Source organism: Manis pentadactyla, chromosome 2 (assembly GCF_030020395.1).
Source record: "Manis pentadactyla isolate mManPen7 chromosome 2, mManPen7.hap1, whole genome shotgun sequence".
Classification (NCBI taxonomy): domain Eukaryota; kingdom Metazoa; phylum Chordata; class Mammalia; order Pholidota; family Manidae; genus Manis; species Manis pentadactyla.
In genome coordinates this window covers 80,992,144-81,009,014 of record NC_080020.1, presented here as the reverse complement: position 1 = coordinate 81,009,014, position 16,871 = coordinate 80,992,144, and the positions used below count along the sequence as shown (strand labels likewise).

The 16,871-nt window shown below is 35.0% G+C and overlaps 2 protein-coding genes across 3 annotated transcripts in view; one reads left to right on the top strand and one right to left on the bottom strand.

Annotated features, from left to right (window-relative positions):
- SCAMP1 (secretory carrier membrane protein 1) overlaps nt 1-5,229 on the top strand; it is a 171,276-nt gene extending 166,047 nt beyond the window's left edge. For both annotated transcript variants that reach the window (XM_057494069.1, XM_036914139.2), the window contains one exon: nt 2,419-5,229. In XM_057494069.1, coding sequence (XP_057350052.1) covers nt 2,419-2,583 — 165 coding nt within the window. In that variant the 3' untranslated portion in view covers nt 2,584-5,229. The remainder of the gene's footprint in view (nt 1-2,418) is intronic.
- Nucleotides 5,230-12,311: 7,082 nt separating this feature from the next.
- The window catches only part of LHFPL2 (LHFPL tetraspan subfamily member 2), a 36,240-nt gene continuing 31,680 nt past the window's right edge, over nt 12,312-16,871 (bottom strand). The window contains exon 2 of the mRNA XM_036914140.2: nt 12,312-16,550. Coding sequence (XP_036770035.1) covers nt 16,294-16,550 — 257 coding nt within the window. The 3' untranslated portion in view covers nt 12,312-16,293. The remainder of the gene's footprint in view (nt 16,551-16,871) is intronic.

The window sequence follows — 16,871 nt, the reverse complement described above, 5'->3', positions numbered from 1 at the left end:
TATTGACCAGCCCTCTAGCAAGTGGAATCAGCAGGTGCCAAGTCTGTCCTTTCTGTGATATTCCTAACCTAACTAAATATTTAGGTTAAAGCAGTTCTTATAAATAGAAGAGGAAGCAAATATTTAAGTTGTTTAGTTTTAAAACAAATTATATTTTTATCTTAAAACTTTGTCCCTAATTTCCTAACGAATATGAGTTATTAGTGGATATCACTCTGAAACATAGTAGGGAAATAAATGATAAGCATTTTGAGATGTTGAACCTTATTATTGACCTATTATCTTGCTGGGACACTGAAATAAATAATCGTCCTTTTCAAGTGGATGTAATGGAGTTAAATAAGTATTTGAGCATTATGCATTGATTACGTTGGTCATTTTTCCCTCTAGGTGGCTCTGTGAGTCTATATAAATGTAGACTGTTGGGAAATGTTTGCCATTCCTACCTTTATTTTGCCTCTGCTCTGTGGGACTATGAATTACATTTTAAGTAATTAAACTATGAAGCCCATGAATACATAACATCAGCCACTCAATTCAATACAAATTTGAAAAAAGAAATAACAGTAAATTAGAACAAATGTTTTTTACATGCCCTTAACTTGGGGAGAAAAGGGCAGAAACAGATGAGTGAATCTGTAATTGCATTGCACTGTGATTGGGTCTAGTAAGTAAAGATTTGTTAGATTTCTATAATATACCTTATTTTCTAGGATCTAATAAAATTTATCATCTTGAGATAAATTTCTTGAATGTAGGAGTGATTATCTGCATTTTTAATATTCCATAGAAAACTTGGTTTTGAAAAAGAGATAAAAATAATTATTTCTATACTTAGGATAGTGCTATGGAACTAGAGGAAAAGAATTCTAGGGTTTACCGGTATGTGTACTCATCAATCCCTGTAGTAGTACTTGTCCCTGACCCTTTTACACTTTGATCCATGCTACTGTGGTATTTGCTTTCACCACTATATCAGAAGAACTTCGTTCCTTAACATGCTTTTTTTTCTGTTGGCATCTGTGAAAAGGTCTCCTGGTTTTTCCCATTCCTCCCCTAATCATTCCTTGTTGTGGGTGCCTCTTAAATATTGGTGTCTTCATAACCTTTGGTACCTGACTCTCTTCTCTTCCTACTTTGTTTTCCCATGAACAGTTTCATTTATGGCAGAGTTGCAGCCACTATTTGTGTGCCAGCACTTTCCAAGTCCATGTCTCTAGTGCATTCCTCTCTTGTGCTCCAAACCAAATCCTCACCTGCCTGCGGTGGCAGGCCTAGAGTCAGTATTTAATAAACATTTGTGGAATGTATGAATATTTAGAACTTAATTCAGTACCATCTCCCCACCACCACCCCACCCAAATCAACCTATTCTCTCTATTCTTGTCTTCTTGAAATCACTTCCCAGTATCCAAGCTTGACTTGGAAGTCTTTGACTCATTCCCTTTCCTCACTCCACATTTACCAGTTCCTATCCAGGTTTGGGGAAAGGATGGACTTGGGTGTTGTACCCCTATCCTCCAAACCTGCTTCCATTGCATTCCCGTCAGGTTTCTAATGTAGCTGTAATGGCAGTGCAGCATAAGTTCACTTTTCTATCTCTTCTTCCTGTTCCTCCAGTTTGTAGGCATGTAATAAATACATATTTGTTCTAATTTGCTTTTATTTCCTTTGTCCAATCTGTATTAAATTGAGTGGCTGATGTTATGTATTAATGTGCTTCATAGTTTCTTCATCTTGAAACTTAAGCTAATAGAGTATTTTTTTAACCCTAGTCATGAAAATAAGCCCCAAGATTTAAGTATGAATTACTGTGCAGAGAGAGTTCCCAGAAGTATTTCTTTGTAAATCCTTTAGGACTTGACTATATACAAAAAATTAAATTGTATGCAGAATTATCTTTAAGGACATAAATAGTGCTTGGTGCATTAAATGATAAAATGATATAATTTAATTATAATAGCATCAGTGGTATATGTATTTCCAACGTAGAAACTTGGTCTCTTTGAAAAGTCTAGGGTAGTCATTTAATGTATTAGTCAGAATGTCTTTTGCTACATTTAAACCATTCTCTTGTACTCATGTAATAGCTTAATTAACTAATTAGGTACAATGGAAAATGGAACCTTTTGTATTTGGTTAAGAAGTCATTTTTAAAATTATTTTGGGTTTGATATAGGCATAATTATCTCATCTGCATTAGGGATAAAAAGGAAAACCTGTGTTAGAGAGATACTTAAATTCTATACTGTGTGCCAGTTCAATGACTGATGTTCTTGACCTTAGGAGTCATGCCTAGAATCTAGTCCTTTTATCTAGTCTTTTGTCTCTGAGTAATGTTGAGATTAATTGAAGGGCTGCTAAAAATGAATGTTTAGATTACCACTTACCTTCTCCCACTTTTTTGTGCCTCCATAGGTACATGGACTATATCGCACAACAGGTGCTAGTTTTGAGAAGGCCCAACAGGAGTTTGCCACAGGTGTGATGTCCAACAAAACTGTCCAGACTGCGGCTGCAAATGCAGCTTCAACTGCAGCAACTAGTGCAGCTCAGAATGCTTTCAAGGGTAACCAAATTTAGAGAATCTTCAAACAATACACTGTTACCTTTTGACTGTACTTTTTTTCTCCAGTTACTGTGTTCTATAAATATTTTTATGTTCAAAACACACAGTACACACAGCATGTATATTTCCTATTCACTTGTGCATGGGCTAAAACCAGAAAAACTTTATCTTATTATTTACCATAAGTTTCTTAGTATTTTGGTGCCCCTTGCAGAAAAAAATATTACACGCTAAATAAATATTCTCCATATTTTTGGGGGGATGACTTGTTCAGCGAATTATTTCAGTGACAACACATTGAAATTAATATAGCACTTACGATTAAAAATGCATTTAGTACTAGCTGCAATAATTCTTTCAAGAATCTTAGACTTAAGAATTACATATCGGAACAGTAAAGCAATGCTTCATTCTTTTTCCCCTATTTGTATTGAGAGAGATGGGCCATCAGAGACTTACAGATTTTTTAATTGGCTTGCTTTTTAGAAGTTTCAGTCACCAGTGAAGAGCCTATGTGCATTTCATAGTAGATAATATAAATTTTATCTTTTAATTTTCTTTATTTTAGAGTAGCTAATATTTTGATATCAATCTCTGATCTTGCATGGGCACCATGTTTTCTTTAATTAAAAGAATTAGTATTTTGGGTTCTGCACTGCATATGGTTATAGGATTGGAGAGTTGTTATAGAATCATATAAGTGATTTTCTGCAATAGTTTGTTTTAAATAAAAATTTATTGGGGTGCAATATGAGAATTTAATATGCAGTGCATCATCCAAAAGAAAAGGTAATCAATGGAATAGAATGTAATGATGTTAATACCTTCATTTTTAATTTTCAGTGTTCATATAGTAAAATATTCCTGTAGGGAAACTTTGGTATATTCTTGTGGCTACCCTTTTTAATTGAACTGAGATTGTGTTTGGCAGCTCTTTTTTGGGGTTGTATAATTTTTAAAGAGGTATTAAGGTCTAGCCTAACTCCTTGTCCAAAAAAGAACATACAGTATTTAAGGGATTTTTTAGGCCCTCATCTCTAGTGGCACTAAAAATAAAAAGACCTTGGCATTTCTCATATTCCTGAATCCCTAATTCACCTCAGTCTTTCAATTTTTGAGGTAGATTAAATACATTAAAATTTTTCATAAACAGAAAAAATAAAATATTTAACTTGGACCAAGCAAGAAAGTACAAGTACAGTTGAATGCATTCATTGTGAATATAATCACATTAAAATTGTAACTCTGTGGCACAGGAGTTCATTCTTATAGTATAACTTGGGTTGAAACTTCGAATCATTTTTAATACTGATTAAGTGACTCAGTTTGTAAAGTCACCATACTGTGTTTTGGAAGTTTTCAGCTAACTTAAGTTTGCAGAATAGGTAGTGACTTACTCAGCTTGTTTTTAAGTAAGGCTAGTCTATTGAATTATATTATTTGAGATTGCAAATCCTCTCTTTAAAAAAATTAGATGGGCATAAATGGCTAAATCACTTCCATTTTTCCCCACATCTGGAGTTAAAATGAATTTCATGCTGGTCACGTAATGGTGAGTTCTCACTATTTATGAAAGAAATTGTGTGTGATACTAGGTAAAGTGGATTCATCCAGATGGTGTTTACCTGATTTACTTGGGACTTAACTAAAGTAATATACTTAGAAACTATTTATTTTATTCTGGTGAAAATAGGATTCAGAGTATGGATTTAAAACTGCTTTTATGAATATTTTTCAGGTGATAATCTCCACCTACCTTCTCAAACAAATAAGCCAGTTTAAGGTTTTCAGAGTCTATGATCTTATTAAAATTCTGAATGTATCAGTTACTTTGAGTGTGAGTTTTATGAACGTCCAAAACATTAACCACAAAATGCAGTAAGAGCACCTGTGTCCAACATTGTTATTATCTCAAGTCCATTTCTATTTTTCTTTAAATTATAAATGAAAGGTATATCATAGAGACTTTTGAAAAATACTGAGATACTTTTCCTTCAAGAATAGGAATGCTTCTCTCCATCCTGTAAAGATCTCCAAAGGTAGCATTGTTTACTAGCAAAAAAGAATTACAACCAAGAGTACCTTTTTATGTGTGGATGAGGAAAAATTTTTTTAATCCAGCTTTGTGGGTTAATACAAGCTTATGAGAAAAAATTGTTTTTTAAGAACATAAATGTGCATTCAAGTGATGGCAATGCTTATAATTTGATAAGGTATAAGGGGTTTTAAGTTCTTCTCTGTTCTTTTAACAATTAGTGAGTAGTCATTTTCATTCAACAGAAAACTGGCATTTGATAGTGTTTCACATTTAATACTAACATTGCCCAGTATCACAGTCATGAAATGGTCTTTGGGTTATAAGCATCCACATTATTTTTCAGTTTGCAATATTAAGTTGTGGCTGTTTTATTTCAAACTAAAGTTTGAACACTGGAAGATCATTGCTCAGTGATTTATAACTTGGGACTTGGATTATTTATCTAGGGATATTTGTATATTTTGTCAGTGAGTACTACTGCGCTGCCCTCATGGTGACTGTCATGGTTCTATATAAATGCCCTCCATCTGTCCCTCTAATGTTGCATGTTTTCAGTGGTTTGGAGGTTTTGTATATTTATTGTATTAACACAGTGTCATAAAATAAAAAGCTGTTTACTGGATGTTTGTCTAATTTTGAACACTGTATTAGTACTTCAGAGGCAGAAATTATTCTGTGGGTTAATGTATATACGAATTCCACATTTGATTTTTAAAAAAATCTGTGCACAGTTCTATCATGTGCTAAACAAAATAAATAATATAAAAGACTTGGTTTAAAACTGAGCAACATAAAGTGGCAATTTTTCTGTTGTGTTAGACCTTTGTAGGTAATGGAACATGAGCTTCACTCATACTAAATATTTTGACCCCTTTAAGGGTAGAATACACAGACTATATAGGAGCTAATGAGGTTCAAAGTGAAAAACCTGTTTTGTGGCTCAGATTTTCCCTTGTGGGTTAAAGTCGATGCCTCTGTACTAGTATTATATAGATTAGATTGAACTTGTGTTCTGTTTTTTAAACTTGCTACCTATTGCTGTTTTATGTACTGGTATAAGTGTGCATTGTTGGATTTTTCACTTGATTATGTAAAGAAAATGTAAAAATATCTGAAATAATGTTCATGGTAAATCTTACTTTAAGAAATACATGTTCAATTAAAATAGGAACCGCTTTCTGGGTGATATCTAAAAATGAGTGGATTTTCTTTTGGTATATCCCCCTATAAATCATGTTGAGATAATGTATGGTTTGCGTTTCAGAGGACAATTATGTTAAGTTTAACAGTTGTTTCTATAAGTCATTTGCTTTTACAGTTACTGCTATATCTTCTTTTGAAAACACTGACAGAATCTCATTTTCGTAAAATTTATGTTTAAACTAGTTATATACAGAACTTGTTACATTTTTGCACGTATTTTCCTCTGGCTGTCATACACCATTTCATTGTATCTCCTTCCATTTTTTCCTTTAAGGAAAGTTGTTTGGAGGAGTTTGTTGACTTCCTGTGATCAAAAGCTTTAGAGGTAAAATAGCAGTGGTTGATGTATAAGTAATTGAGATGGCTAAAAATAAAAACTGCTTTACTTTGATACATTTTCAAGTACCATAGTTTAAATTTATTTAGAGTAGAATACATGTTTTAAAACATTAGAGTTGTTTTGAAAACTTGTTTTCAAACTAAAAAGTTGTATGTCAATGGTTAAATATTATGGAAAGTGAAGTATTTCCACTAGAATTTTAGAGTACATTTTATAAAACAGCTTTTGATATTAATAGGTATTTTAAAACCTTACTTTAGGGCTTTATGACAGTACATAGAAAGCTAGAGAGAAGTCTTCAGAAATTTTCTAAGCGTGGCATACCACTATCTATCCTAGATAAGTATCTTTAAAGGTTCTAAGAAAGTAGGGAAAGACTCTGCTCTAGTGTTCTTACTCTTCCTGTGGGTTTCATTTTTACCATTTAATTTTGTGGTTTTGATTAAGACAATGCCTTCAACATAGAGAATGTTCATTAGCATTGTTCATGTGATTCCAAATGGACATGGTAGCTACCATATGTAGCAATGCAGTAAATATCCCATTTTATATTTATCTAAATCTTGATTTATTTTCATCTAAGTCTTGATATATTTTTCACCTTATATCTTTCTGGGCTTGGCATGGCTAGTGGCACTAAAAACCCACTTTATCTTTTCTCAAATAGGGACAGAAAACAGGTAATTCTCTTCTACCCAGTAATGTTTCATATATTTGTATAAGGTCACTCAGAGTATCATCTTCTCTACATTTAAACAGTTCTAATTTGTAGAATCATAGCATGAAATTTTATTTCAAACTCTTTACTTGTTTTAAGCATTGAGTTGTAATCCTAGAATTCCTTCAAAATCTTAGCATTTTGTGGGCTAGTGATTCTCAAGACAAATAGTTGTGAGTCAATAGTCTCATCATTGTTGGCAGTTTGTCATCTTCTTCAGGTGTTTCTTCATCCAAAAATCCCTATTTTGTCTAGTGATCACAGTCAATTCTATAATGGATAAAAACAATATATACCTATTGTAGAATAGTTGAAAAATGGAGAATGAGAAATTAAAAATAATCTGTAATTCTGTCACCTAGAGATACCACTGCTAATGTTTTATTGTATTTTTTCCATTCTCTTGCATACATATTTTATAGAGTTAAGGGATAAAAACAATGTGAATTTTTTTCATCCTATTTTTCCTTGACTTACCATTATGTTATAATGACCTAAAAATTTAGCTTTTAAAATTAACTTTTTAAATATATGAAATTAATGTACATTTCAGTATAAAGTATAGAAAATAGAATCAAAAGAAGATAAAGTTGCTTATAATTTTACACCCATAAATAACTACTATTAAAGTTTACTTTGTATCATTCTATTAATTTTCTAGGAAGAAAATTTTTTTCCTTAAATTAAAAAATAAGATTTCCCTCTGCATCCTTGTTAAAGATCCTTTAGGGATGTTTACCTAGCTCTCACGAGCCCCACTGCTTTGGGCCCCTTAAGACTAAGTTGGTACTGGATATCATTTAGCCATAGTGAATTTGTGCTTGGCTCATTTGTTTTCTGAATGTAGATTTGTTAAGAACTATGCTGTTCCAAAATTGGAACATACGGGGTAGCCATATTCTGCCACGAGGAAGGAGTCATTAAGAAAGCTTATCTCTAATGAGAATGAAGAGTGAAGCAGATGTAATGACATAAGACAAAGTATAAAAGTTTCTTATAGTTTTAACTGGAGAATTTCAATTAACATATGGTTTGTAATATTTTTTCAATTAAGATATAAATATATGTTGACCTTTTTTTAAATGTCTGAATGTATTTCCATAATATTTACTAGCTGTATAGCAGCTACCTTTATACGCATGTGTCATAAATTATTTTTCTTTTTCTAAAATAAAAAAAGTTTATTTAGTGATATTTAACATTATGTGCTGCATCCCATAGATTTTGGTATGTTTTGTTTCCATTTTTGTCTGTATCAAGGTATTTTTTTATTTCTCCTTTGATTTCTTCATTGACCCATTGGTTTTGAGTAGCATGTTGTTTAATCTACATATTTGTGATTTTTCCAAGCTTTATTCTTTTAATTGATTCTAGTTTCATACCATTGTAGTCAGAAAAGATGGTTGATATGATTTCAGTCTTCTTAAATTTATTTGGACTTATTTTTTAGTCTAACATGTGATCTATCCTGGAGAATATATTCCGTGTGTGCTTGAAAAGAATGTGTATTGTGCTTATGCTGTTTTTGGATGGAATGTTCTGTATATATCTGGTAAGTCCATCTGGTCTAATGTGTCATTGGTGGCTGATGTTTCTTTATTGATTTTCTGTCTGGATGATTTATCCACTGATGTAACTGGAGTAATTAAAGTTCCCTACAATGATTGTTTTGTTATTTCTCCCTTTAGGTCTATTAGTATTTGCTTTATATATGTGGGTGCTCCTATGTTGGGTATTTAAAATAATTTATATACTATAACCTCCTGTTGGATTGACCCCTTTATCATTATGTAATGCCCCTGTCTTTTATTACAGTCTTTGTTTTAAAGTCTATTTTGTTTGATGTAAGTATAGCTCTCCCAGCTTTCTTTTGGTTGCATTTGCATGGAGCCTCTTTTCCATCCCTTCACTTTCAGTCTGTGTGTATTCTTACATCTGAAGTGAGTCTCTTGTAGACAGCATATAGATGGGTCTTTTTAAAAAAATCTTTTAAAAAGCCATTTTATGTCTTTTGATTGGAAAATTTAGTCCATTTACATTTAAATAATTACTGATAGTTACATACTTATTGCCACTTTGTAATTATTTCCTGGCCACTCATAATTTATATTTCTAAGTCCTGTTGTTACTCCTTAAGGTTCTGGTTTTCAGCTTTTTTTATTATAACTAATTTATCAGGGAATGTCCTAAACTTTGGGGTCTTGGCTTTTGGGCTTTCCTTAGGACAGTTTGCTTGGGTCACAGCATAAGTATATTTTTAAAGATCTTTGATGTAAATTTCCAGATTGCTCTCCGGAAAATCCTATTAATTTATGCCTCAATCAGCAGTGTACAAAATGGCCTCTTTATCCACACTTTACCAACATTGGATTTCTCTTTCCTAAAAAGTCTTTGCCACAAATAAGTTCTACAAATATGTAGATTTGTTTTCTGAGCATTCTAGTTTTCTATAGATGGTGAGTTTGTCCAACACCACCTGTTTTTGTTTTGTTTTTTGCTAAATAGGAGTGACCGTGTATCCTGCCTCCACAGAGAAATCTTCTGCTTCCTGAAAGCACTAAGCTAAAGGTGATTAGTACAGGATAGAAAAAGAAATGGTGAGCTTAGGTGACTAATTAATTTAGCATCTTTAGGTAAAAAAAGATTTATTGTAACAACAGGTTATGTTACTCGTCACAATTTTTTCAAGATCAACTCTAAATAATATTAGTCTGGGCAGACAGAGGATTCTCTTAATTAATTTCTTCTAATAATAACTTTTATTTATTGAGGATTTACTATATACCAGAGACTATACTAAATGCTTTACATCTGTCACTTATTCCTCACATCAAACTTACGATGTAATTTCTATTATTGATCCTATTTTTATAGAGGAGTAGGGAAGTATCCTAGTCATTCAGTGAGTGGTAGTGAAGAGCTGGGGTGGGGCAGTTAGATACATGTCCCTGGACTCCTGCCAAGTGTGTGGCTGCTTCTGGCACATGGTGCCACCTCTCTCCAATTCTGTTTCCTTTCCATCCTTCCAGTAATTCATATCCATCTTTTAGGGACAAGGGACCCTGGGGGGGTGGGGAATCAACAGTCAAGAAAAAGTTACATGTATTTTTGAAGTCTCCAGACCAAAGTCTAGCTGTACAATATGTGGGTGAGTACTGCTGCTTGCTCTTCAGTGTTAGCTTTACTAAATGGTCTTTGGCGTTTGTGTGTGTGTTTGGAGAAACTTTAGTTGAAACAAATCCTTAATTATTATTTCTATTCTACCTGATGAAAATATGCCTCTTATATAATAAATAGTTGCTTATCCTAGAGAGTTTATTTTCACAAGAAAAACTATCAAACTATTCATTTGTTTTATCAATATCATATAGCTGATGAATTTTTACTGTCTGTAGGATTGAGTGAATTGAGAACATATGCTGTCATCTTAAAAAATATGAAAAACTACCAAGTTTTTCTCTGAAAGGGAAGAAAGAGCAGTGTTTACATCAGTTGTCATCTTACAGTGTGGTCTTTTTGGAGTTATACTTCAAATTTATTCTTAGAGTTTCCTATACAGATATTGGTGTTTCCCAGGGGTTTGTATCGGCCTTCTCCTCACCCTGTACCTTAGGTGGAAGGAAACTACAGCTGTTTTGAGAATGTAGACTTTGGTGTCAAACTTGTATTTGAGCCTTGGCATTGCCACTTTACTAGCTTTTTAACCTGGGCAAATCATTTAACGTCATTTATGTCACTTAAGTGATAGTTTAACTTTAGTATAAAATGAGACTAATAGTTTCTACTACTCAAAGGGTTTCAATGAATTACATGAAGTCCTTAGCATAGTACCTACACAATAATTAAGAACTCTCATTTTCTGTCCATGTGTATTAATGACTCCCAAATCTCTTTCTCCAACCTGGTCTTCTAGCTGTACACAGGACTTCTCTGTTGGCAGCCTAACCTTAACCGTTCCCCCTTCAGCATTCTTTGTTGACTTCCTAATCTTGGTATTGGCATCACTATCTAAATACCTGGCAGTCATGCTGGACTCTTTCCCACTGCCTCAAATCAGTCACCAAGCTGTCTCTTATTTTTCCCTAACATCTAAACTCGTTGTCTTCACTATCACCTGCCTTAATTCAGGTTTCCTTCAAACATAGGTACTTGGTGGACTGCTTGCCTGTAGGTTTTAGATTTTTCTTTCCCATATGATTTTACTACTTCCTCTTATTTATTTATGCTTTTATCTATGTCACATATACTTAAGCAAAATAAGCAGTTTATGTCTTAAAGAACTGTCTTGCAGAAATTTTCAGGGTGAGAAGGAAGCTGCAAGAAAGAAGATAATAGCATTTAGATGGCCCCAGCCAAGTGACTAAGCAGCTAAGGACTCTGTAATATCGTCAATTATTGGTTCTTGCTGCTTTGAAAAGTTGACTAAAAGTTTGCATTGATGACCTTATCCTTTAGTGTTTGAGAGTGAAAGATGTACTGAATTGTTGGAAACTACCGAAATAATCCACTTAAAGGAAATGTCCAGGATAGTCAAGACTGGTTTTAAGTGGTTTTATGTTAAGATTTTAAGGAGGGCTCAAAGTAAGTTGAATGCATTGTGCTCCAGGAAGATGAGTTTTGGAAAGTTGTTGCAGTAGCAGAACTGCTAAGTAAAACTAGGATGAAATGGGACATACATGTGAGGCTTCCCCAGCAGGGTTCTTTCTTTTGTGGATTAACTTTTTGAGAATAAGCACTGAAAACTTCCAATTTTGCTTGGATTATTTAAATCAGACTTGCTTAGAAAATTTTTTCTTTAGCAATTTGGATAACTTTGTCAGCTTTTAATTTTAGTTTCTATTAGAAACCTGGCGGGTATCAGGTATGGTTAGAAGCCAGTGAATGTAGTTTCATGACATAGGCCTTAGGTTGGGAAAACAAATGGCCATTTTTGTTTATTCCATCAGATAAGTGCTTCATGGGATATGGAGAGTTGAAAAAGAGTTTATGAAAAGGGTGGTTAGTGTCATTTTGAATTTATAAATTAGAATTCTACTTCTGGATGAGACTTTTTATAGGCAAAATAACCTTTAAGAAATGTGGGTGTGAAACTGCTAATTTTGGCATTTTTGTTGAAAGAGTGAGAATGTACTTTTTGATTTTTTTCCTTTGTCATTATTATGTATATCTATTTTACTTTAAAATTAAGATATTTATATAGTATTTGAGTTTTTTCTGATTTGTTTATAATTTTTTCATAATACATAATTATGTTGATGCTAAGCTAAGGATTTATGTTACTAGTGAATGAAATAGTTAAAATACCTGAATATCTTTTTTCTTTCATCAATATTAATCAATATTACATGTAAGTTAGTGTTTAACATAAAATTTGGTATTTTCTTGATCAAATTATACACATCATATTGAAACAAATATACTTAAGACTTGAAAGAAGCAGATATGTGTTTACAAAATCTGGTTTAATTCAGATCTGAGAAGGGGTGGGGTGGATGTTGTGAAAATACATATGCACAGAAACCTAATCAATGCTAGACAAACAATGTATTAGCTTACAATATAGTAGGATAATCACAAATTTGAAGGCTCAAATTGAGTCCATTAATGGTGAATACAGTTTCATATTTGGCTCAAGTGGCTGTTGAATATCAAGTGGTGCTGAGGTCCTCCAAAGCACATAATGACCCCCCAGCCTTGGAAGGCATTTTACCACAGTCGTCTCAGAAGAAATCCTAGTCATGCCTTTAACTCTTTTGGCCCTTGGGAGTCATTGCTGCCCAAATACAAATGAGGGCTGGGGATTTCCAGTAGCCACATGTTATTGCACAGAGAGGTCTGTTCTAAGCCAGACTCCTATGGCTAAGGTGTGAGATTAGCGGTCTAGCATTAACATGGTCTATCAAAGGATTAATTAAGAAACAGCTCCTTAGTGATGATTATGTACCAGCTACTAGTTATCACACTAACAGAAAAGGCAACATGGCAGCTTCACATTTCACATGAAAAACTAGCATTAACTGGGCCTGGATTGCTGGCTAACTTTCACAAAAATCTAGTGATTAATTTAGACCCAGGAAAAAATGATTCATACCAGTCTCTCCTTCACATAGGCTTGTGTAGCATTAAAATTATTGTGGGTTAATGACTAGGCCATGAAGGCAAAAATGTTTTACTCTCCTTTGCCAAAACAGAAACAATCCCTGTTCTGACTCCTGTCCAGTTTCCAAAAAAACAAAACATACATACACCTGTTATTGCACATCTTTCACACAGAACTGTGTATGTATAATATACATATATATTTCTTAAATATGCTACACATAAAAAAAGACTATGGCACTTTACAGGATACATGTTTTACAAAGATCATTACACCACAGATGTCTGAAAATTATACAAAACCCTTATACAATTAATGTAACATTGTTGAATTAGCACACAGGTTTAAAGAATCCACAGAATTCAAGGCAGATATTTCTGCCTTCTGGGGAGTTCACTGAGAAGCCCAGCTCACCACAAAACTTTAAGCGAAAATGAAGACAAAAATAAATAAGACTTTTAGTAATTAATGGTCCAGGTACATTAGATTTTTAGGCTGAGGTGATTAGATGATAGAAATTAGAAAAATGTGAGTCAACAATCAGTCTAACATTTTTGTTTTTAAACTTCTAACCCATTCCATATTCAGTGGTTTTTAAACTGCTGTGCAGTTTTGGTCTTGAGAACATGATTTTGGATATTCCATTCATCCCAACTAAAGCCGCTAATGGACTGAAGGTTTAAAAGGCCCAACATTGCCTCTTACTCTGTCTCTGCTAGAGGAATTCCATTGCTGTTCTGCTTTCTAAGTCAGTGTTTTAGTTTTCAGTGGTTTGGGGTTTTGTGTGTGCACATGTACTTTTCTGTCTTCTGCCACATTCAGACTAAGCAAATGACTTCTGGCCAAGAGAGATCACATTTTCACTTGTGACTGTTGTTATCAGGGTGGTCTAGGGATACAGCAGTCAGGCAGGAAAGATGATGGACATGCTTGGAGGAGCCTCTGGGCTCAAGACTTAAGTGGTCTGTAAGGAGAGTATAAGATTGGTAAGTCTTCTGATGATAAATTTAAGAAAAAAATTTGTGTTTCTATCAAGATTTGCCTGATAAGGTGAATTCCTTGTTGTTGTTGTTTTTTAATAATTACTGCAAAGATTTGAAACATAGTTACTTGGGTACATTGGTTTGAGCATAAAAATGCATGATCGGGGACAGGAGCCCTGTCCATTGGCTGCCATCACCTATTTCGTGGCATCAGGAATAGGGTTAATGTTTCCTGAGCTTTACCATAGGTTGCTGTAAGGAAACCTGTTTACCTCCTCTTTTCAAAGAAAGTCACAGGATTTACAGCATGCTTCTTCTGAACTTCTTTGGTCTTAAGAATGGTGAATGCATTAAGGCCTGGTTTCACACTCCCACCCCTCCTGCCCTTAGGTCCTAATTTGTGAGATAAGATAGGTTTTTGCTATAGGCCAAAAGCCAGAATGGGGTACCATTTTAGTTGCTCCATTCCACCTAGATAGATAGATGATAGACAGATAGATAGATAGACAGATGATAGATAGATAGATGATAGATATAGATGATGATAGATGATAGATATAGATGATAGACAGATGATAGATGATGGATGATAGATTGATAGATGATAGATGATGATAGATGATAGATAGATAGATAGATGATAGATATAGATAGATAGATAGATAGATGGATGATAGATAGACAGACAGCTAGACAGCTAGCTAGCTATAAAGCAGTTATTTGTTCTGCACCAAGGCATGGTTTTAGACTCTCACAGCTTAATGATTCATTCAGGGCAGGCTTGTAAAATCTGAATCAGGGTTATATGCCTGGTGGCACTTAGCATACAATACCATGCCCAAAGAAGGAGTGTGGTAATTAAGTTTTCAAACAAAGCAAGCCCTCAAGTGAGCAGATTCATAAACCCAAAGAGACCTATACCTCCAATTCTTCTAGAAATCTGACAGGTCCATTCTACTTGGTTAAGTTGTGAAGAAGTGTTTATCATTCTGCAATTCTGAAACTCAGAGTAATACCAGACTGGGTTCTTTCTGGCCATTTTCATCATTCCAAAGTAAATGTGAGGTCAGAACTAATACCATTTACCTGAATCAATTATACTGGCAATTTATAGAAACTAGATTAAAAGCCCCTAAATCCTTTACAAATAGGGGTGGTCAGTTCTTTTTGTAAACAGGTATAGGCTGGTGCTATGAGCTTGGTCTTGCTCTTGTTTTTGCATTAACTTTCTACTCTGTACTTTGCTGGGAATGAAGCCTTTGTGGCAGCTCATCAGGTGCAGCAATTTAATGTTACTTTAGGGTGCTTTCAGGGCCAACACCAGTGACTATAAAAACTTAACTCCTATGACTAGCTTTTTTTTTCCTCCAAAGAATGCTATTCTGCTGCTGCTGAGGTTGGAAATACAGCTGACTACTGCATCATCAACAGTGAGAAAAGGTCTCCTCACAGGTGCTGAGATTCTGGCAAGTTCTCCCAGTGAACATGTGAATAAGCCATAGCTGGCTTGGAGACCTCTCTGCCTGGAATGAGGAAATAGATTTTGTTTGGCAGTCAAAGTGCAGCCCTAACCCTAGAAGAAAATGTGATGTCCAGTGGAAGAAGAGGCTGGGCCAGTACTGGCACTAGCCTGACTGCTGGGAAGCACAGTGAATTTGTCTTCACTAGCAGGATTTTGTACTTTTTTCGCATGATCACACAGGTCTTTACTCGGAGTGACAGTTCAATTGATCCACCCTACACTGGAATTCAGCCGAGAATACGTTCCACACCAGGATCCCACACCATCCCTGCCAACTTCCTTTGGTCGGCTAAGCAAGAGACAGTATCTTGTTATGCCCTTTAGCATACATCCTGTCCCTGGTAAGTGTGCGCTCTTTGTTGTAGCCTCTGACTGAGTTAACTTGAAAGAAACAGGAAACAATACACCAACCCCTAAACTTCATTCTGAGGCAGAGATGCTCACAGGTATGCAATCTTGTAGCAAACACACATCTCAAAACAGCCTGCGAATCTGGTTAACAGTCTCCTGTTTCCGAAGAAATTGCTGCTTTAATGGTTTAGATCATTATCCTTCATTGAGCCTTGGAGACAACAGAGTCTGACAATGTATCAGCTGCATGTCAGGGTTTATGTACAATTTTCGTGTTCTGTCTCACTGCGGCCCTCGTGTGTAGATACTCTGCTTATTGCCTCTCGTTGGCCCTCTTAAGGCTCAGGGTTTGGGGGCTGTGGAATGTGGCTTGGTAGGTAAAGGCTAGTTCTTCACTTGACTCAAATGACAAAACCAAATGCAGACTGTTACACAAGGTTACACAAGGAAGAAAATGGCATTAATGTCTCTAAAGGAGGCAGATAAGGTTTTTCCCCTCTTCGATTTCTTCCTGTACTTTGTCACTGGAGGTTGCAATTTCTGCTTGTGCGGAGAAGATGGCACAGAGAAAGGTGAGGACTGTGCCACCGATGGCTGTATAAAAAGCCCAGCCCAAGGAGCAGTCTCCAGGTTTGTAGGCTGACGCATAGTGTCCGCAGTAGCTTACGGCCTTCTGGCAGCCCCAGCCCGCTGGGTAGAGTATCAGACCGAGGATGAGGAAGAGGCCTGCAGGGTAGAAGAGAAAACAGGTGAACACCCCCACGGCTCTGCAGTGCAAAGTTAGAAGCCACGCAGGTTTGTCGTCGTCACCTGCTTATTTGTCTGCTTTGGGCTGTGGCGCCCATTCTGCAAAAGCAAGTGTTAGGGACTATTTTATGCAACTAATTAGGCCTCATTAAGAAATACCACTTTATTTAGAAATATTTTTTGCCTCTTTTGTACATCTTGGATGTGAACCCACTAATAATTTCTCTACCAGAAAAGCAAGTTGACTTGTTATTTCTCCCCACAGAGCTCTTAGTAGTGAGCATTTCCCCTTTGGTCTAA